This window comes from Alosa alosa, chromosome 3 (genome assembly GCF_017589495.1).
Source record: "Alosa alosa isolate M-15738 ecotype Scorff River chromosome 3, AALO_Geno_1.1, whole genome shotgun sequence".
Classification (NCBI taxonomy): Eukaryota; Metazoa; Chordata; class Actinopteri; order Clupeiformes; family Clupeidae; genus Alosa; species Alosa alosa.
This window is the reverse complement of record NC_063191.1, coordinates 26,111,168-26,133,941: the sequence shown is the minus strand read 5'-3', so window position 1 is coordinate 26,133,941 and position 22,774 is coordinate 26,111,168. Positions and strand designations below refer to the sequence as shown.

Here is a 22,774-nt window from a genome sequence, read left to right as displayed (position 1 = left end):
ACAAAAAAAAAAAACATTGGATCCCAGTAGTAATCATGCCCAACTACAATATACTTACTTTTTTTTTTTTTACAAATATCAACATGCTGAAGAAGTGAATCAGTCTAAAGAATTACTAGTCAAACAGCAAAACAAAAATCTACATACACCTTAGGTGTTGTTAGTTCTTTTGATCACATTACCTAGATCATACAATGATGACATACAAGGGGGGAGTGAATACATGAGATATTAACGCTTCATTTCAACACTTTATTTTTAGCAATGGTTGACATAAAAAAAAATGTGCTATCCATATCTCGGTCTGTGCACACCAAGTTTAAAAACAAAACAAGGAAAGAAAAAAACTTTCTACTAAAAGGAATCACTTAAAAAGATGACTAAAAGGCATCATTGAGGTCCATGTATTCTGTAGTTTAGTCACTGATCTGGTTGTCGAGGAGACTGTTAATAAAACTATACAATCCAAGCTGGCCGGGTTGGCAGAACTCGCAGCTCACCATCATCCAAAAAATCCTTTTTAAAAAGAGGCATTGTGCCGACTTAAGTTCAAGGCATACTGTTCGAGGTGGCCACCAGGCGATCCACAACAGACTTTATCATTCCACTCAGGTGTTCGTACATCACAGCCAACTGGCCTGGAGAGTAGTGGGCCAGCTCCTCTGTACTGAAGCGCTCCCCAACGGCCTGGACGTCAGACAGAAGGCTCAGGCTCTCAGGCTGCTCCTGCTGCTGCTCAGAGGCCTGCGGCTCAGCTGTTGTGGGCTCCTCCAATGTCACCTCTGCAAAAGCATGAAAAGGAAAAACATGTTTAAATCAACACAACTGTTCATTTCTAAAAGTGTGTTTACGTCCAAACGATGGCATACCATAGCACAGTGTTTCTCAAACTTTTTCAGACGAAGGACCACTTAACCAATAAAAAAGAAATGCATGGACCACCTAGCTTAAAAAAAATTAAAAAAAAAAAAGATTAGACCTACTTCAACAGTATATTAGCCTACACAATACTCACTGAACCACCTTGCTTATTGTCTCTGCACTTTGCTTATTGTGTCAGAGGATTCATATGATTTAAACTGGCATATCTTGCATAGACAGTGTTGCAGAACTGTTTGGATTTACATACAAGTTGGTTCAATATTGCAAACAACTCATCTATATTATATTTTATCACGTCTGCTCACGGACCACTTGGGATAGCTTGCGGACCACCAGTGGTCCCCGGACCACACTTTGAGAAACACTGCCATAGCACATAAAACAAATTGTACACTTCTTTGACTGTACACACTCCACAAATCATACATAATACCTCTAATATCATGTTTGTTTTAAGTTGTATCATATTCACATTTTGTAACAGGTAAAAATTAACACATGCCTTGTGCTTCCTCTGGTGCCTTTTCCTCGTCTTGATTCTCGGCCAACTCAAGCTCCTCAGGCTCAGATGTCATTTTCTCCATCTCATCAAAGCCTTTAAGATCATCACAACGAACCTTTCGCTAGAATCCAAAAATAAATGCATTAGTGTTATCCCTCTGAGAAATTGTGATGCTTTTAATGACATAACACTGATGACTACGAATGTCAGAGTCAATACCTGTTGTTCGTGGTATGATTTAAGCGCTTTCTTCACATTAGACAACTTTGGGGAACGAATAGGAAGAGCTTTAATTTCAGCTGGTGTAAGGGCACTGAGGTCACCCACTGTTTTGATGTTCCTGGCTCGTACAAGCTGCCCAAAGCCACGGGGCCTTAGAACATGGAGAGAAATAAAAAATTTAAAAATTCAAAAGTTCATTAAGACACAATTCATGCCAACTCGCTTCTATTTTCTTGCTTTTAAAAGTATAAATAAAGTACTGTGGTGATGGTAAGAAATGATAAATTGATTATGTTGGGTTTAATTCTCAGGTCACATTGAAACCTGCATCTCCACAATAAAATCATGGCTGACCCACAACTTCCTCCAACTCAGTGACAAAACAGAACTCCTCCTCATAGGCACCAAATCCACCCTCAATAAAACTGGTCCCATCTCACTCACCATCGGCACCTCGACCATCACCCCCTCCCCTCTGGCACGCAACCTTGGCGTCACCCTGGACCCCACCCTCTCCTTTGATCCCCATGTCAGCTCCATCATCAAGACCTCATACTTCCACCTCCGCCGCATCGCCAAGATCCGACACTGCCTCTCCCCCTGCAGAATCCCTCATCCATGCCTTAATCTCCTCACGTCTGGACTATTGCAACTCCATCCTCTTTGGCATCACTTCTCACTACCTCCATAGACTCCAAATGGTTCAAAACTCTGCAGCTCGCCTCCTCACCCAGACCCGGTCCCGTGAACACATCACTCCGGTCCTCTTCGCTCTCCACTGGCTCCCCATCAAACAACACATCACCTTCAAAATACTCCTCCTGACTTTTAAAGCCCTCCATCACCTGGCGACTTCCTACCTGTCCGATCTCCTTACCCCCAATAGACCCTCCCGAGCCCTCCTCCACACTCACTCTGATCACCAAACCATCAAGACTCAAAACCTTCGGCGACAGAGCATTTTCCTCAGCAGCACCCCGACTCTGGAACTCACTCCCCCAATCTGTCCGTGACTCCCCCTCACTTTCCACATTCAAATCCCGTATAAAAACATACCTCTTCTTACAAGCCTACGACCTCCCCTACCCACAACCATAACCATCCCCACCCTTGCCCTCTCCCCTCCTCATACCCAGTCACCCCCTGCCCCTACCCCGCCACCCTCCCCCGCAACTTGACCCCCATTGTGACTGTTATTGCTCATGTCTTGTCCTGGATGTCTGTACTATTATTATTATTATTATTATTATTATTATTATTATTATTATTATTCATTCCTCATTCCACTATTGCTCTTGTCTTTGGTGCTTGTACCATTATGATTTACTTTTTATTCATCAATTCATTGCTGCTCTTGTGTGTGTGTGTGTGTGGTTTCCTCATTCTGTAAGTGACTTTGGGTCTTTGAAAAGCGCTATACAAATAAAATAAAATTAATTAATTTAATTATGAATTAAGTGTCCAGCACTTTTGGTGGTCTCTGAAGAAATAAGTACAATACAATTGAAGTGGGCTGTAAGACTTACCACATGTTGGAAGAGATCTGTGGTAACACAGCCTCCACGGGAGTTGAGCAGGCAACAAGGGCAGGGTATACGCAGTCCTTAGGAATGGGCCGAGGCTCCAGAGTCATCTCAGAAATCTTAAAACAGAATCGCTGGGTTAGGCAAAATAATTTTTATGGTTTTACACAATGCTTTTTCAGATTTTTTTGTTATTCTTTTGGCTCAACAGTAATACACATTATTGCATTTTGCAGTAGAGTGGTCATAAATGTATGTGGTAAAACCCACACCCCAACCACAGACTGTTCTCCCCACTACCCTCCGGGAGGCGTTACAGGTCTCTCCGCACCTGGACCAGCAGGTTCAGAGGAAGCTTCTTTCCTGCAGCTGTCACCTTACTGAACTCAAACTCTGCATCCCGGTGACAACATACTGTACATATCTGTCTATGGTTCACACTGAATAGCCATATTTATTCTGTTTTCTCTTAAATATATATATATATATATATATATATATATATATATATATATATATATATATATATATATATATATATATACACTACTATTATATTGTTACTACATTGCACATATCTGTACATGTACTCTGCACAATGACAATAAACAGTCCACAAACAGTAGGACACTACAGTGCCTAACACACTAATTTAGGTGCACAGTTCACGATAGACATTCATATCAGTGCTTGTGTTTTTAAGAAAGACATAGCTCACCACCAGTAAACTAAATAATTTGAAACTAGAGCATCACTCACAAACAGACCCAAGTAAACTTACCAGACACTTCTTAGAGCTCTTGTACCCTGGGCTTCGGAGATTACGTGGACTGAAGTTCAATAAACCTTTTGTTGGTGTCGTTATGAACTACAATTTCATGGAGAAAAAAAATCTTGTGACTAACAGCTTAGCAAGTCAAATAGAAATGCTTTTCAAATATGAAATATTTCAATTCATATTACAATCAGAAAACTACCTTTGGCTGACCACCAAGACTCTTGGATCTTGGTGAACTTGTCCGAATTACAGGGCTGCGACGATCAATGTCATCTGCCAACTCTTGCTGGTAGATAGGGTCAGCAAAGGACACTCGGCGGGACTGTAACAAATATGTACACGAGACCATTTACTCCAGGGGCACTGGACAATGGTATGGACATCTTACAGCCATGATGTAGACCACCATAATTGATTACCTTTAGCAGCGGTGAGGGAGAATCCTCCTCAGAGGGTCTCTTCTGGCCTTTCTTCAGAATGCTGGTGGAAGGGGACGCAGATGGCGACCACATCCCACGGGTCTTCCCGCTGCTGGGGCTCTGGCCCACCTCTAGCTCGCCAGTGACTGCATCCAAACACTTCTGCTTGGGTGGGGAGTCCAAGCACACAGCAGTTTCCTTCTCTTTAGCAGTGTTCAGAGGTTCTGTTGGTTCTGTTGGTTCTGTTGGTTCTACTGTTGGTTCAGTGTTCTCAGTTTGATCCATTTCAGTTTCTTCTTCCTCTGCCACCACCCCTTTTGGATCCTCTACAAGAGGAGCTACTCCATCGTCATCATTAGTTAAGACATTTTCTACTGCCATAGCCTCTTCTGTGGTGCCGACAGGAGACTCTTCCAAGCGCTCTTCTTGCTTGCGGAGGCTTTCTGCTTCCACTGGATCAACAGAAGCTGCCTCTTCAACCTGTTGTTCTCCGACACTGACAAACTCAGATTCTTCCAGCACTTCAGCAGTCGTCTCATTTTTCCTCAGTTCATCTTGTGACTCTTCTGTGACAGCATGCTCACCCTCATCCTTCTCAATGGATTCTGGAGGCAAAACAGCCACTTCAACAGCTGCATCAGAAAGTGTGTCTGGGCTTTTAACTGGCAGAGATGTAGTTTCAGTCTCTGGTACTGGTACCTCTGGAAGTCCATTTTCATTTCTAACTGCCTTCACTTCCTCTGAGGTAATTTCTTCAGAGTAAGGGGGCAGCTGGTTGCTGTCAACTGAATTGGTCTCTTTTTCCTGAGACGCTTGTGGCTCACTTTGACTAACCGCACCAGACTTCACCCCAAGATGGCAAATGCAGTCCTTGAGGCGTGGACGTCGACGGCCCTTTCTATTATGCACTGGACAACTAATTTTGGCTGTTCCATCAGATTCACTTTGAGAGGAGACAACTTCTGTTGAATCACTTTGTGAATCTGGACCTTCTACCACCATATCTTTAGACGAATCGGTGCTCTCAATAACAGGGTTAATCTCCACCACTGCCTCATCACTATCCTCAAGCTTGTTATGTGAGGTTTGACCAGCTGGCAAATCCTGCAATACTTCTTCTGATTTAATATCTGAGCCTGTTATTACATCTGTGCTGTTTTGTACATCTTCTGTTGTTGCCGCTATTACAACTTCTTTGTTTTCGGTTTGAGATTTGTCATCCTCCTCTTTCATGTCTTCACCCTCCTCTTTCTGTGTGTCCATTACTTCATGTACGTCATTCCTCTCTTCATTCATAGTTTCTACCTTGTCATGGACCATTTGGTCATCATTGACAAAACTGCTATTCTTTAAAGGGCTTTGCTGGGGTGCTGCAGAGTTAGGCATATCTGTGCTTTGAACATCAGAGTTAGGCATCTCTGTGCTTTGAACATCAGAGTTAGGCATCTCTGTGCTTTGAACACCAGCAAGTTCTTGGGGCTCTGGTGTGCTTTGAACACCAGCAAGTTCTTGGGGCTCTGGTGTGCTTTGAACACCAGCAAGTTCTTGGGGCTCTGGTGTGCTTTGAACACCAGCAAGTTCTTGGGGCTCTGGTGTGCTTTGAACACCAGCAAGTTCTTGGGGCTCTGGTGTGCTTTGAACACCAGCAAGTTCTTGGGGCTCTAGTACATTTTCACTTGTTTGTGCATTATTTAGTGGACTGTGAGTTAGCTCTGCGTTCATAGAATACAGTCTTCTGCCCCTCTTTCTAGGCTTCTGACCTTCAGTCTCCGAAGCATTAGAGTCAGAGTTCTCAGCACTGGCAGATATAAGTTGGGAGGACCTCCGTGTTTTGAGCCTACCTTTTCCTTGGGAGGATTCCTGACTCTCTTCAAAGTTCTCTACTTGGGCATTCTCTGAACTATTCTTGGATTCATCTTCTTCACTGACGAGTTTTTGCCTTCGACCAGGTTTACCTCTGATTACTACTTCAGTCTGACTTGCAAGCTGCTCAGAATCAGTCAGACTTTGGCTCTGACTTTCATTTTGCAGCTTAGCTGTTTCAGTTCTTCTTGTCTTCCTAACTGGTCTGCCCTGTGACTGACCATCTACTTCAGCCTCACCACTCAACTGCTGAGAGTCTGTGTCCTGGGCTGACCTAGTTCTCCTCCCAGGTCTATCCAGTGTTTGGCTATTTGAATGAGGCGAGTTCTGGGAAGCAACTAGCAACGCTGCCTGACTTCTTTTTTGCCTTCCCTGTGGCTGGCTATCTCCTGCAACAGATTGTGAATCATTCAGACTGTTAATATCCCCTCTAAGACTTTTTCTCACTTTTACAGTGTCAACATTTTCTACTTCAGCTAACCTACTCCTCCTTCTACCCCTGGGTTGGCTATCTGTTTCCAGAGAAGGGGAAAGAGTGGATTCTTTAGAAACAGAAAGGTTCTTATCATTAGCAGCTACCCTTTTCTCCCTTGTTTTATTCTTACCTTCTTGCTCATCTGACTCTCCCCCGGGGCGCATAGGTTTGGTTCTTTGTCGCCCAGAGCGCCTTGGATTTGCTGGAGAGGTCTCAGACTGAGAGTCTGTAAGAACATCTGATTCCTCCTCTAGCGTGGTCTTAGCTACATCATTTTTCGGAAGGGACCTACCATTGGCAACCAAATCCTCCTTTAGAATCTTTGTCTGGGTATCTGGAATGACATCCTCATCCTCTGTGCTTTCACTGGGGCGTTCAGTGGAGGGCTTCAGATCTTTGGTGGTGTCTTTCAAACCCTGTTCAGAAGATCCTTCCAAATGTTTTTGAGACATTTCTGTCTCCATGAAGACTTCTTGACTGGTCTCTGCCTGTGGGGTGTGTGGACTATTCGCAATGGACCCCTGGGACTTTGGCATTTCCTGGCTCTCTGTGTTCTTTACAAGGGGACCAGTAAATCTAGCCACACTGATGGGACTAGAAGGTCTTCCCTCAACATACTTTTCTAAGGTAATGAAAGACTGTCGACGGCTATTTGGTTTCTGGGGTGTCCCAGAGACCATATCAGATGATCCAGAGACATTAGGACTGTCCTCTTTATTGGAACAAGTGTCTTGTTTAGTTGGAGTCCTGTCCTCATTAATGTCCTGTTTGAAAACTTCTGGCTCTTGCCCACCAATATCCTCCATGGAGATATCAGCAGATGTTGATGGCGCCTCATCCCCTCCAAGAGAGATGTCCATTTTTGTTGCGGGGTCCTGAACTGGCTCAGCCATGTTGCTTCCATTTTGATCCTTGGCCTCGTCTACATCCACAACAGTATATTTATTTTGATTTGAGGTCTGTGGAGAGTTAAAAGGAAAATAATTATTGGGCAATGTTCAGTTTGCAACACCAAAAACAATCAAAACAAACAAAAATAACGGGTCAATAATGTGTTACCAATACCTCAGGCAAGGACTTTTCAATGGTTGCAGTTTGGTCATCTGCAGGCAATTTGTCCCTGTCATAAAAAGAAAATATTTTAAACTTCTGGCTTACCAAACAAGAGTAAACAATAACCAAACATAACCAAATGAGACAAAGACATACATAGATTCCTCTTGGCTCTGAGTGTATTGGGTAAAGGTGGTTGTGTCCAAGGAGGCATCCAGGTTGTTATACATGGCAGGGATATCAACCCTGCAAAACAGATTAATCGGTTCAATTCATGAACACGGTCTTGGGTGAAACAGAAACTGAAGTCATCGGTGCATAGCAATTTGCAATGTCTTCACAAATAATTTTCATTTTCACCTTTTCGTCCTTTTCACCTCCTTCTGGTGTTCAGTTAGCACCCTCTCCTTCGTCTCTGGAGGGATGAACACAAAGTCTACTGAGGCCTCCTCCTCCAACATCTCCCGACGAGGCAGCTTTGACGATCCAAAATCAAGCTTGACCTGCAGAGGGCAAACACCAGCCAACATGAAATATTGTACACACACACGGATAAACGCAAGATAGAGCTCAGTCCAAGGAGTTTCAGCTTTATTTAATGACAAACAGTTCAAACTATGCATACAACTCTGCTTCACGAATGCTGCTTAGGTCCTCATCTTATTTTTTCTAGCTGCTAGCCATTCATACTCACCCACTCATGTTATTCTTAAAAGGCCACACCACTTCCATAACAAGAAATATGATATGGAATAAATGCTACGACTTAGTTTTACCGCTGTACCATGGAGGACGGATCTATGATGAGTTCTGTCCATCATTGGTAGTAGGCATGGGTAAAATGATTGCAATTATATTTCCATTGTGAGAAACTAGACATAAAAACAGATTCAATTTCATAATCCAACATCTAGCACCGTCGCCCCACCTCAACAGGCTGCCCTCACATATGCCCAGCACACTTGAATTGTTTTCTGGGGAAACACTATTTAAAAGGTAGAAAATGTAAGCATTCATTAGAGCGTTCACTAAAAGTGGGAAAATAAAATCAGTGCATATCTACTAAATACACTCACAGATACAGGCTTAGCAGGCATGTCTGGGGTCTTTGGTTCGGCAGGTCTGTTTAGCAAAGATTCCCTCTTCTTCGCAGAGGTCACGGCCACACCACTTATCTTGGTTTCCATTTGAGAGGACTCACTCTGCATAAAAGGAAAAAAAGAAAAACAGTAGTACTTGACCACACGTTTCAATGACTAAGTACAACCAACCATTTCAGAATACAAACACTTACGCTATACTGTCCACTAGTGTCCTCTGGTACTTCTACAGCTTGAAACCCAGGTAAGATGATGGGAGTCTTCTGTTTTACTTGGCTTAAAACTGGCCTGTAAAAGGAACAAAGCCACCATTAAATGAGAGACATATGACTGATTAAATTCAATTTCAATACTGCCAAAGAGCTATATACATGGGATGACACATGATGGGAAAAACAGGTAAAACAACTTATTTGCAAAATCACCAAGCGTAATAACTGAACAGAGCATTCATACCTAATTTTATCTGGGTAGTTTAGAACAAGGGCATTTGCAAATGTAGCATTCCAGAACTGGTTGACAAGGGTGCGGATCTGCTTGCTCTTATGTAAAAACGTCTCACAGAGAAGGGGGGTCAGCAAAGACAACATATCGTCGTCGTACTGCAAGGCCGAGCGGGACTGCAGACATCTCAACATGTCCCCTAGGAGGCACTCCAACTACAGGGAGAAAACAGAAGAAAGGCAGAAAATGGGTTCTAGGGAGGACTCTGCAGAGGGGAAAACACTGAAGCAATTAGAGCACTTGAAAGAAAGAAATCAAGCTGGGGTAACTTTGGCCCCATATATTTTCTTGAAATCACAAAAGGAGATCATGTACAACCAATAAACTTACTTTTTGCATGAGAACTGAGTAGGTTTTGGACTTGTCATTTTCAGTGCTAAAAAAAAAAAAAAAAAAAAAAAAAAAAAAAAAAAATCAGACCATTTTTAGATACACATACTCATAGGTTCAAACTCATTTGAGAAACAACAAAATGAAATACTTGATCATTCAAACTTCACACCTTCCAGTCAGACCAAACATGAGGGCCAAAGGCTGGGCAAGAATGGAGAACGCCTCCTGAATAACTGTGGGTAGGGCCAGGTTGGAAAAGATTTTGGACACAATGTTGATCAGCGTGGTGCCAACACCCCCCAGTGTGGCTCCAGAACCATCAGCAGCCACCTTGGTTAGGTCCAAAGCAAGGAATGCTTCCAGGCAGTGCACTAGTAACGTATGGAAAGCAGAGAGGTTGCCCAGCGCTTTGTTCCTTTTCCTTACCCAGCCTAGTGGAGTACGAGGAGCTAGAAATATAACAACAAAAAAAAGACATGGTCATGTAATGCAAAGAGCAGAAGAAGAGAGGCTTACATTATGGATTATGGAGGGTGATGGAAGAGAGTCTTACATTTCATCTTTTGCTGGAACTGGGGAGTGTACGGAGAGAAGTCCACACTCTCAATCATGGTGTGAAGGACACTTACAACAGCATCCAATACTGGAGGATCCTAAAGAAAAGAAGGGTATCAATAACAAAAAGTCACCACATAATTCACAACCGCTTCTTTCCACACAACAGAATATATTTGTGAGTGGTCAATACATGCAAAACAGGGTAAAGTGTGGCAATTCAACTCACCGATAAATCCAGTCCATCCAGAGAAGACGACATCTTGACACACAGCTCCTCACAGCACACGTTCTCCTCAGCAGTGGCCACCAGGGCAGAACACCGGGCAAAAACCATGTAAAGCCGGGACCATGTGCCCAGTAGGGTCTTCTGAGTCATCTGACCAAGAAAACGGGATCATTTCTAATCTTAATCTATCAGAGCAATGTAAATATGTTGTCAGACTGAAAACTCTAAAGCTAGCACTTACCTGTGGGAGAGCTTTGCCAGGTAGCAGGTGGGATATCGGGAACATCAAGGCGCTGTGAACGGCATTGAAGTTGTGCTCCAGGGCATCCCCTTGATTGACTTCATTGGACTGAAAAAAAAAAAAAAAAAATAAAAATAAAAAGGTGTGCACAAGTTTACATCTCACTATTTTACAGTTGTGAATTGGCGTGTCATATGGTACTTTATGACCGTCACAAAATATATACATTTCAACTCCTTGAAGCAAACAGGAAGTAACAACCTCAGCATCCTTGTTTTTCTGTGGTGTACCTGTTTGATGTGTCTATCAGTGATGTGGTTATCACAGGTATACCACTGTAACCCACTGTCAGTGGGTTATTGTGGTATACCTGTGATAGTGTTGGTCAGTGGGTTATTGTGGTATACATGTGATGGTGTCTGTCAGTGGGTTACTGTGGTACCTGTGATGGGGTCGGTCAGTGGGTTAGTGGTGTAACTGTATGATAGTGTCGGTCAGTGGGTTACTGTGGTGTACCTGTGTGATGGTGTCGGTCAGTGGGTTCACCACCACACTCCACATCCTCCAGAGATATTCTTTGTTTTCCAGGGAGCCTGCATCACGGCTCATCGCCTCCAGCACAGCATCGGCAAACGCCAGCGGAGACGTGGGGCCGGACAGGCCACAAGACAGCAGGGTCTCCAAGCTCATGAAGAACCTGAACCAAAGGGAAGCATTTATGCGTCTTATCTATTGTGCTCATTTTCTGTGTGTAACTTTAACTATGCAAGTAAAAGGACCATATGGTGCGGTGTCACATTAACAAACATACTTCTCGTCCTCCACAAATGTTGACAGATGTTTGCCATTGTAGAAGAGACCGATCAGGAAGAGAGCTGGGGTGCCCTGGAGCAGACAGAACACACACATCCATAAAACCACAAAGAAACACAACACCAACTCCAGCACACGCACATTGTGATTTGAATTAGGGATGCACGATATATCGGCGGCCGATAAGTGAAAAAATTTAAATATTATTATCGGTCCGATAACAGAATTCTGGCCGATAATTTGCGCCGATATTCTAGTCCTAATTTAGGCCTACGTAAGGTTGTCTGGCTACACTGAGCTACTTGAGCTTGGTTGGCTATACTTTTTCCTCAATATATTGTCAGCGGTGTGAATGTATTTCACCACTCTAACAAAATCTGTGGATATGCGTTCATTTGGTAATCTGTGCATCTCAAAATCCTCTCGTGAATGATCCGCCATTTAACCTTACTTGAGCGGAGCTCAGCCCTAGAGCCGTCTTGTGCTGGTGTGTTTGGACTATACCGCGTTAGTCGGGGAAACAAATAAACAAACTCATTAGTGGGACGAGTACATAAGTAGGCCTAGTTCTAAGTTGTGTTTTAGTATTATATTTGCATTACGTTAGCTTGGGTTTTGTATTACTACCTAATGCTAACCATCCCTGCTTCAGTTCCAGATAGATCATAATAAGTTATTAAAACCTTCGGGGCTAACCCCTTTCATTTCTGCTGCAGCAGGTTGTGCGCAACAGAGTAGACGGACATAAGATACAGTCTGAAGAGTTGCAGCTTTATTCAGTTATCCGCAGTTGAAACTAAACCTAAGTTTCCCTCACAAACTCTGATTTGGTCGCTATACTGTAGCTTATCCCCAGCTGAGCCGTTTATGAGCGTTTAGTCCTAAATTAAAACGATTCATACTCTCTAGCCACTCACTCACAATTCACTGACGTCAGGTTCACTTAAAGGAGCCACACATACTGTAGGGCTAGGCTACTGTTATGTTGTTGACTGCTGCACTAGTGAGGACTGAGTTCTGTCCATCATTTGGTGGTAGGTAAAATTACTGCAATAAAATTATGCTTATTAAATGTTTCCCCAAATCCCTTTTTCACAATTTTTTTTAAGAGTAATATTATCGGTTATCGTATCGGTATCGGCCACAACAAACCAATAAATATCGGTTATCATTATCGGCCCTAAAATTCCATATCGGTGCATCTCTAATTTGAATCATCAGCTTTCCACATCATAGAACATGATCCAAAACCCTTGACACCAATTTGAAGGTCATCGTGATAAGGGCTTGAGGGCCTTCACAATTAGGGATCTCTGGAAGCCATTAAACAATGTTTGCTTGATTAAGAGCTCTGAATGCTGAGGTTTCAGAAGGAGAGGAGCTCACAGGGTTGTGGTGATGGCAACGCTACATCTTCATTAAGCTCAGGCTGTGACTACAAGTTTCACAGATGCAACCTTATTTTCAAACGTTAAAGGCTGTTTACATTACATTTGGCTGACGCATTTTTAACCAAAGCGACTAACAACATGGTGAACAGTTTTAAGTTTTAAAGCAATTCTTGAGCATATCAGCACTTGGTTAGAAACCAAGACAAAGGATAAACTATGCGATGTAAACTCTAAATGGAGAGATAATAGGCGAAAAACACTTACGTTCAAAATATCCATATCAGCCACTTGGTAGGCTGCAGAGCCAAGCACTTTCTTTGGGATGCCTTTCACAGTGGTTTCCAAAAGATCCTGTGGAGACACATGATTGGAAGGTGTTGTATTACTTTTGCTGGAGTGACAAACAAGACCATAAGGCCAAACACTTCAAAGGGTGACAACAAAAAAAAAAAAAAACTGGCTGGCTCCAAATTGACCACCAAGAGTAAACAATCATAAAAGCACGCTAGTCATTGCTTTAGTAGTATATGCCCCTGATTTGGATGAATTATAAGCCTGCAATTGTTCCATTATCAAAATGTCTGCGGGTGTGAAAATGCTGGTTTTCCAGCATTTCAAATGTCTACAGCTAGGTCAGACATAAACTCATCTCAGTAACTTCCCATTTTGTATCTGGGAACTAGTGACACAACATCAATACATCTTTAAACCAGAAGTCACTGAACAGTCAAAGTTATACAACAACCATGTTAGTGAGACCCACTTAGTTTTACTTTTTTGAGTACATAAGTAACATGTTCGTTTCAACTGGAGGGCACATTCTGGAGAGTTCTACCCCTGATAGAGCACTCATTTCCCTTGGCTGTACATCCACACTAAAGGCCTCACCAGAGCTTGTTTTGCAGGCAGGGCATCTGAGAGCAGGATGGCCCGTAGAGACTGCATCAGCAAGGTCAGAGCCTCAGATCCCTGTCGATCCTTTTTATTACCAACTGTAACCAATAACAACACAACAATTACACAGCAGCACCCTCTACAATCTCAAGATGATGAATCAATGAATCATTCTTAGTGGCCGAATACAGCATAGCTCTGTATGTTGAAACTATATTATGAATATGAAAAAAAAAAGAAAAAAAATCTCCTTTAAGTGTACACGTTTATTAACATCAAATACAGATGGACACTTGCCTGAATCAATCGTTTTAACAACATGACCGACCAGACTCTTCCAAATTATGTGGAGAAGCATTCCTGTGAATAGATGTGGAAAGAGGAAATGTCAAAGGAGTACAAATGAGTTCCAAGGAACAGGGAGGATTCCAGTAATCCAGAAATATGACGGAAAAAGGAGAGACAAATGGACAAAACGTAGAGGAAAGAAAAAGATTAAGAGAGACGAGTGGGGCAATCTTAACAATTACATCTCGCTCTCGCTCTCTCACTCACACACGCGGTAAATCCAACTACATACTGTACGCCAGTTGGCATTACTGAGCTAGAACAGTACCAGATGATACGCTTCAGAGCCAAATACCCTGCCCATGGGCTTCTTGGCTGAATAAGCCTTCACTGGCTATAACACAAAGAGCCTGTTGTTGCTGGTGAGCTCTGATGTGTAATAGTATCCAGTCACAGCTTGGGTAGATTTAATTTCATTTCCACTTCCAGGCCTGATTAATTCTCTTGTCATCAAGAGAGACATGCACTGATATGGCACCCCACAAATATATATAAATAAATACATGACTCTTTTTGGTTTCATTTGGCCACACAAATAGAGCACAAATTCTTTTGACACACACATTGCACAATTTTTCCACGCTGAAAGACAAGACAAATAAGAACTGTAAGAGTACCTGGGGAATCTTTGCCAACAGCAATGAACCCATTCCTGACATAGGACAGGAACACCGAGGAGTGCTTGGAGAAGAATGAGGTGCTAGTCAGAAGGGGGTCTGTCAGCGGTTCTGAAAAATAAATAAATAAACAAACAAAGCAAAAGGACCTACGTGATTAGGATAAGGCAACATTTATTTCATGATTTTATGACGCACATGAAAGCATACTTAGGTCAGAGAACTCCTGGGAGTTCATGTGATGCATGTGGTTATTGTTTCGAAACCCCAGTGAGGGGTTTTGTTTCTTTTTAGTCCTCTACAGGATCAAGAGAGGTTTCCCAATCATGAATGAGAAGCAGCTGGGTAGTCATGCTACTGACAAGGATGTGTCATTCTCACCGAGGCAGAGCTTGAGCTTGGTCTTGGAGGCGATGCTGGGGACCTGTGGCCCGAGTAGGTAGTGCAGGAGGATCTCCAGACCCAGCAGCTGAACGCAGGGGAAGGTGGCCGAGGACTGAGAGCTTGGGGATGGACTGCTGCTCAGGGGTGTCCCTGGAGGGGAGAGGGGAGACAGAAGACAGGAAGATAATGAGACTGGGATGCAAGCAATTAATGAGTAGCTAGTTAGTATTCAACATAGGTGCCTATCGCTTTGGATCATTGGATCAAATTCCATGATATTCCAGAAATTCCATGACCCGTTAAAACCATGAGATGTGTACCGAATATACTAAATGCAGTCTTTAACAGTAACTAACAGTAGGCTTTTTTTTTGCATGTGGACCATGTTTCAAATTCAAATTCCCACACAAGCATATTAAATGTCAGTTTAGTCAATTAAATACCTTTTCAAAATACTATTCCCGCAAATTTTAGGCTTGCGGTGCCTACAGACTTAACATACCGAAAATTAAGTATGTAAGTAAGTATGTATGTATATATACTCTTTTGATCCCGTGAGGGAAATTTGGTCTCTGCATTTAACCCAATCCGTAAATTAGTGAAACACAGCACACAGTGAGGTGAAGCACACACTAATCCCGGCGCAGTGAGCTGCCTGCAACCACAGCGGCGCTCGGGGAGCAGTGAGGGGTTAGGTGCCTTGCACTTCAGCCGTGGCCCACTGGTCGGGGCTCGAACCGGCAACCCTCCGGTTACAAGTCCAGAGTGCTAACCAGCGGGCCATGGCTGCCCCAACTGAACTGTTATCTGAACCGTGACATCAAAACCACGGAATCGTGATTTTTTATGTCCGGTTACAGCCCTACTCACAGCATATACCTGCTTTTGGGGTGGAGACACCGAAGCTGCTTCTCTGGCCGATGCTTCGGGAGGGAGTGGTGGCTGCGGAAGGAGTCGGTAGTGGGGTGACGTCTTGAGGGATTGTGTTCTGGAGCAGTGCAACACCAACCTGTACCACATCAAGAGCAAATGGGGGCATGAAATCAAACACTACTCTAATACATTTTCCTCAATACATTTATTAAAGCAGCACTAAAGAAGATTTGCTGTTGGGGTCCCCCTACAGTTGAGAAGCGCAATAATAAAGTAACTAAATAGGAGTCTTTTGCTTCAAAGTATAAACATAACTCCGATACAATATAGACGGAATGCACAGACAGCAGTCTGTAAAAGATCTCTGAATTACGATAGCATAGCAGCTCTTTTGCATTTCATTTTTTTTTTGGTGTGTGTGTGTGTTTTCAGAGTTTCTGAAACATGCATTTCTGTATATCCAACTTGCCATCAGTGGCTTGCTATGGCTCTCTAATAAAGATCATGCGACATCCATTGTTAGAATAATGAGGGCCATTCCCCAAGAATAGAGTGCTGACATATAATTAATATCATGTGATGGAGCCTCCAATAGAGGGAAAGACATGGATGCATATGGGGTATTGTGCTTAATCCTCGAGTAGTCTGTTGTCTCTGCTGGAACTACAGCATGGTGGTCATGGGTTTTTATCCATGAAGTGCCCCAGTATTGTCATATGTCTGTATGTAATGATTCTGTCTAAAAACCGTATGTAAATGTGTATAGACCCTTTCAACAATAAAAACAAAAACAATGCTTGAACGTTCTATTTGGGCCCCAATCTACTTCCTCTGCATTATTAAGATAACATATGGAATGTTAAAAAGGAAGTCTTGTGGGACCAACTATGATGCTGATAATGGAACTCTTGAAAGGGTCTATAAGAAGGGGCATAGCCCCTGAGAACTTTGGACTTGCTGCTGGAACTCTGTTGTTGGTAACATGTCCCTGGTCATTATTTCTATCCCCGAAGATGGTACCCTTTATCACTCTTGTTAAGAATTTTTACCACTGTGTGTGTGTGTGTGTGTGTGTGTGTGTGTGTGTGTGTGCAGCCAATAAATAAAAAAAAGTTTGGTATCAATTAGTCTTATCCCTAAAGTCCCACAACATACTTGAGCAGACATTTACCTACCCAATGCACAGATATACAGGTATGTGATGGACACAGTACAGCCCTTACTCATACTTGTTTCCATGTTAGCAGGGTTCTACAGTACACTGTCTTGAACAAACTGCACTCACTCACCTGCTCGAAGTTGGAGCCCAGGTTGGGCCCCAGCTTGACAACCAGGTACCACCAGACGTTGATCTTGGTGAGGAGCAGAGGCTCCGTCTTCACCTGGATGGAGCTGAGTGGCAACATGAGGAGCTTCAGACGCTTGGCACTGCACAGGATCTCTGAGGGACACAGTCAAAGCAAAGCACAAAGAAAGAACATGCTTGAAGTCTGGAGACTTGTGGTGACTGTGGAGACTCTAGTGACTGTTAAGGTTGTAAGAGTAAAACATAATGGCTTCTGAAAACATGAAATTCCAGTGTGCATAATATGTTTGTCATAACTGTCCATTTTCTATTAGGATCTGCTTAAACATTAACAGTCTGTAACTTAAAAGTTTGCTTTTATCCTCGGAATAGGCCTAATAAATGTATACAAAACTGGCCCTAAAAATGTTTATATATAAGGCTCACCAGGATTAAGAGCAAAATTGTCTATCAGGCTCTTCCAGGCAAAGAAAGCAATCTTCTTAACACTGGGAGAGGAGCTCCGGAAGCCCATCTCCTCCAAGTAGAGCAGGGAGTTTATGAAGGAGCCTCCTCGATGAAGCATCTGTTCCAAAACCAGTCAAGGTTAGAGAAAAGGCGAGTAGCCACCCTTCCATTATCTCTTTTAGTCTTTTTGTCATCAGCACACACAGAAACCAATAATAATAATGAAGGTTTAACATTACCTTCCCAAGTATTTTCACAAATAACGTCCAGAGTTTAAGCACATTTGTTTCATTCTTGTTGTTGAAGAGCTTCTGAAGTTCAGGTATAAGTTTCTGGAAGAACAAGTACAGAGACAAAGTGAATTACAGTGAATCAATCAACTGCTTAAAAAGAAGGTGAATTCAATACAGGACTCAAAGAATCCAGGGACATAATAAAACACCTACAGTGGCCATCATGGGTTCGATCATTGCTGCCACCTCTTCCTGTTTCTCCAGAATAAGGGGCAGGCCCATCTCCAGGGCGGCGGCCGCTCTCAAGCGCACCTTTGATGCAGAGTGGACCACCAGTGGAATCACCTGTCTGACCCACTGAACAGCACCTTCAGTCATCGGGGCAGGAGCCTGCTCTATCAACCTGCCAAAATGAGGAGCACTCATCACATGATGAAGCCGGCCTTTACTACATACTCTCTAATTGATACATACTCAATTAGAGTTGGCATACACTAGGGCAAAGATCTTCAACAGGGGATCCGCGGAGGTACTGCAGGGGGGTCGCGAAATCTTTGGTTGATTAGACAATTTCTTTATTTTGTATGCCATATATATAGTAGGGGGTCCCTGCTCCAGCTCTCCATCAGTTTGGGGTCCCTGGTGTGAAAAATGTTGAAGACCCCTGCGCTAGGGTGTACAGATATTGGTTCATGCTTGTAACATTTACAGGTAAAGTAACTGGACAACAATATCTGACTTGAGTTGATTTCTGGTAGACACAGCATGTAGATGAGGGGAAATGTGGGGCAGACATGAAGAGGACGGATTTGATTTCAGGAAGAATAGTGCAGTCAGGACCTTACTAGATGCGATGTCTTGAATTTCCCCTGGGGATCAATAAAGTATCTATCTATCTATCTATCTATCTATTATCAGAGTAGACTACAGGTGATCAGTTGAGTGGTAAACAAACCTAATGATGACGTTTATTGCTTCATGTTCCATTACGACAGATTGGATGTCCTCTCGGTTTCCCACAGCCTCAAGAGCAGTCAAGATGTCAGGGACCTGCACACACAGACAAACACAGGTTCCAGTCATACCTTGCCTTGAAAGCCACTTAAATCGATCATGACTACTTGGACCACATACTCCTCCTTCAGCTTCAATTCAGAAAACACTTAGTGAACTCACCTTCTGGCCAATAATATCTGCTGGGAAGTTCTGTTTGGAGATTACCCATAATGCTCTAGTGCATGTGTTCTTCTCCGACGACTTCACCACTAGCTCTGTAAGTGCGGTGAGCATCTCCTCTGCAAAAGTGTCTGCAAGACAATTTAAGTCATTAACATATTTTTAACAGACAGTAAGACATCATACATACATATACATTTGATAAAGAGCACGAATAATACTGAAAAAAAACAAAAGCTGTGTTTATGAATACACATAGTACCCTGCTTAACCCTACCTACATCCTACATTAAATGGACAATCATTGGGGAAACTGAGCAAGGTACAACAGACAGATCTGAACAAATTTCAGAACAAACATTATTCAGAACAAACATTAATGTCATAAAAAGCAGAGTAGGACTTACTTAGTAAGTAAGTAAGTAAATAAATAAATATTGAGGACTCAAATTCAACTGTGTTTCTCACTCGCCATACAAATATCCCACATATTCTACTCAACTCAGCATGATCAAGAAGCCTCAACATGTCGTGTCAAAAATCATGCGTCAAGTGTGCTGTGAGGTGGGCGTGCCTTCCTACCTGGGACAGCAGACACGATGTGGGGGTAGAACACACAGAGGCCCAGGGTCTGCAGTGCGGCCTGGCTCAACTCCGCATTCTCACTGCTGATGTGAGCCTGCAGGGGAAATGTGGTTTCAGCGTCACATCCAACCCTTTCATTTTCATGTGTCGCATAAATCACCAGACCATAGGGGCCTGACAAAGCAGTATAACTTGTGGTCGGGTATTGTTAGGCGAAAGGTACCAGAGAATACACCTATATACACTGCATCTTAAAGCAGCTAACTAGCTAAAAGGGAATGCCAAAACCATGCCAGTACAGCAATAGCTGATTTCACACAGATTGAAGCTTGTCAACAGAGTCAATGGTGCACTCGTGCTCTCTGAAGGCTTTTCTTATATTTCTGGTCATGCATCTCAGAACACAGACCTACATAGTGCATGACCCAGATGCTTAGTGGGAATGGCAGGTGTGATTATTGGTCCCTCACATGACCATACACCATCAAGATCATGATACCTTTGAGGAGGACATCAAAAGCTACTTATAAACCCAGGACTCCAAAAGGGGCAAATTGCTACACAGTGCTACTACAATATCATGTCTGTTACTATATGTTGACTACTGATACGTTTATATCAGTCGAGTTCCATTAGCACAAGAGACCTGCATCTTGTTGGACAGACATTAGGGGACGCACCTGGATGGTTTTACCGAGGCGAGCAAAGTGCTTCACGATGACGGCATGGTACTGCTGCCCATCCTCGCCACTAAGACGACTGGAAGAACAGCCACAGGGATACAAATCATAAAATCACACAAATCATAGATCACAAATCACAGACAGCAAGTCTAACTTATAAAGAATAGGACGGATGTCCAACTTTCTTTTTTCCTCCTTTTTGACCACTTAATTGTCAATAAAAATCTCATCACCACCAACTGCATAGTATATTGGAGAATGTCCTTAGGACTTTGTGGAAAAACGCAATGATGTTTGCTGTTTGAAAGGCCACTGTAAAGAACTGAAACAAGGTCATAGGCACATACCTAACAATGGTGAGGTAGGCATCTGTCTGCTCCGACTGGCCAGCTGTTGTATCCTCGAGGCAGTCCAGCAGGGGAATGAGGCTGGCACCAGAGAGGGACACTGTCGCCATCATCCTTACACCCTACAGGGAATGGTAAGAAAAGGCTGTTGAAAAACTTTGGCCTACCTTTCAGTCTAATCCAGTCTTTTTTTGAGAGAAGATCTAACACACACACCCTAGGTGGCAAGACCATTCTTAAAGTAAACAGGGTTCTGTTCGGCAGAGCTGGGGCTCGAAAACAAAGACCCAGACTTCCTGATTCTGACAGATTTATTTCTGTGTTGCGGATAGCACCAACAGCCACAAATGTCGTTACACATGACAAGTCGCAAGACTATTAAGCATGTATGCAGAAATATCTACCACCGAGATAGCATGACCGTGAAACTACACGTTAGATAGAATTTCTAGATAAACAATGGTGCCACACAAACCTACAACTTAACCACGGACATGATAGTCATGTAAGAAAAACAACAGATGGATGTTCCATGAGATGCTGTAACGTTATATGTTGCTGCAAAGGTCAAGTTGAGGGAATATACCTAGGCTACGTTTACTGTTGATTTACGGCAGCTGTCCAAATCTTTCTAATGACAATTCGAAAGGCACACGTTTTGGCCTAGCAGACAAAAATCGTCAGCCCTGCCCAGTTATTCATGTGAGCAGGCTAACAGTACCACAAGCTAACTCTACTAATGTCAGATAACGTTGCGGTAGTTGGGACCTGACCAGCTAGCAAGGTAGCATAGTTAACTAGCGTGCGCACCAAAGAAACAGCCAATATTTAGCTCGAGATAGTTTGGCAGTGCAATCAAAGTTCTTCTGAGTTTGAATGAGGTGTTTATGATATGGACTCGGAACTAACGATTATTTACAATCATATCAAGAGTCCTTGCAGCCTTTGCACATTCACTTCAGTAAACAATGCCATGGATGTTTGCGCAAGAGGGCCAATGATTTTATTCATCACAAAACAACTTCCCATACAAAATCCTTTCCTTAACAGAAAAGCTACATCAAAAACAAGGTGGCGTATAAACACTGGCATATGTCGGGATATTAAGATTATTCACATATTGACATAGCTGCTATAACATTAACTGTTAGCTGTTACTAGGCATGCATGCAATGCACTGCCCACTGCAACCACGCTGAGGACAAGCCATCATTCCAAACAGCACACAATCAATAACATCCTTACCTCCACGTTATCAAGAAACGGTGATAATTACTGACAAAACACCATTGATGTTATCATATTTCACCCAGAAAGCGACAATTTTTCACTGGAACAGTCTTCTCATCAAAGCGCTATGGTCCTTTTACCCCGCGAAAAACTCTTGCTGGCGCCAAACGACGCAAACGAAGTAGCGTCACCTTTAACCCGACGTAACACCACCCACTTTTGAGTGAATTCGTGCACGTTCAAACCACTATGATGTGTCTACGCTTATTATAGCCTACCTACAGTTCTTTAACACAAGAGCTGGTGAAACTAATTATGCTTATGTAGCCCATAGCCTACTTTCTTAGGCTATATGATATACAGGGCTTCTCTGTTTCAAATTGGTAGAGTACCAGACCACAAATAGAAGAAGTTGAAACTATGTAGGCCTACCGTTGTTTTATTTTCTAATCATTTCTTAGGACATGGCACTTCCCTGCTGAAAAAAATAAAACCCAGCCTGGTCAGCTTAAGGTAGTTTGCTGGTTGACTAGCTTGTTTGACCACCCTATGATGGTTGACCAGCTACACCAGCAAAATTCTTGCAAAAACATAGGCTACCTTCAGCTGGGTTACCCATAAAATGGTAATTCAGCTGGTTTTGCTTGTTGTACCACCTCAAGCGGGTAATTTTAGCTGGTGTTGCTGGTCTTGCATTGCTGGTTTAACTGCCCATGCCAACTTATGGTCATTCTAGTAAACCAGCATGACCATCTTACACCAGCTGTA

General features: G+C 42.9%; 1 protein-coding gene across 3 annotated transcripts; it reads right to left on the bottom strand.

Annotated features, from left to right (window-relative positions):
• Positions 1 to 238: 238 nt before the first annotated feature.
• On the bottom strand, positions 239 to 22,723 carry rif1 (replication timing regulatory factor 1). Of its 3 annotated transcripts, none has more exons than XM_048239268.1 (37): positions 22,022 to 22,723; positions 20,777 to 20,898; positions 20,427 to 20,505; positions 19,744 to 19,840; positions 19,162 to 19,292; positions 18,941 to 19,035; positions 18,199 to 18,388; positions 17,992 to 18,084; positions 17,732 to 17,870; positions 17,289 to 17,440; positions 16,006 to 16,135; positions 15,124 to 15,276; positions 14,743 to 14,853; positions 14,075 to 14,137; positions 13,772 to 13,875; positions 13,148 to 13,234; positions 11,491 to 11,564; positions 11,196 to 11,376; positions 10,680 to 10,787; positions 10,439 to 10,588; positions 10,208 to 10,307; positions 9,824 to 10,103; positions 9,652 to 9,697; positions 9,274 to 9,476; positions 9,012 to 9,105; positions 8,794 to 8,919; positions 8,078 to 8,220; positions 7,874 to 7,963; positions 7,730 to 7,784; positions 5,970 to 7,623; positions 4,327 to 5,933; positions 4,107 to 4,229; positions 3,911 to 3,997; positions 3,133 to 3,248; positions 1,604 to 1,757; positions 1,385 to 1,505; positions 239 to 782 (listed from the first exon to the last, which is right to left on the bottom strand). In XM_048239268.1, exons 2-37 carry the CDS (start codon positions 20,887 to 20,889, stop codon positions 550 to 552), a joined length of 7,482 nt encoding a protein of 2,493 aa, XP_048095225.1. In that variant the 5' UTR covers positions 20,890 to 20,898; positions 22,022 to 22,723; the 3' UTR covers positions 239 to 549. The 3 variants fall into 3 exon arrangements, with proteins under 3 accessions (XP_048095225.1, XP_048095226.1, XP_048095224.1); XM_048239269.1 differs by having other exon boundaries at positions 4,327 to 6,578; positions 6,795 to 7,623; positions 22,022 to 22,721; XM_048239267.1 differs by having other exon boundaries at positions 4,327 to 7,623; positions 22,022 to 22,721.
• Positions 22,724 to 22,774: the final 51 nt, after the last annotated feature.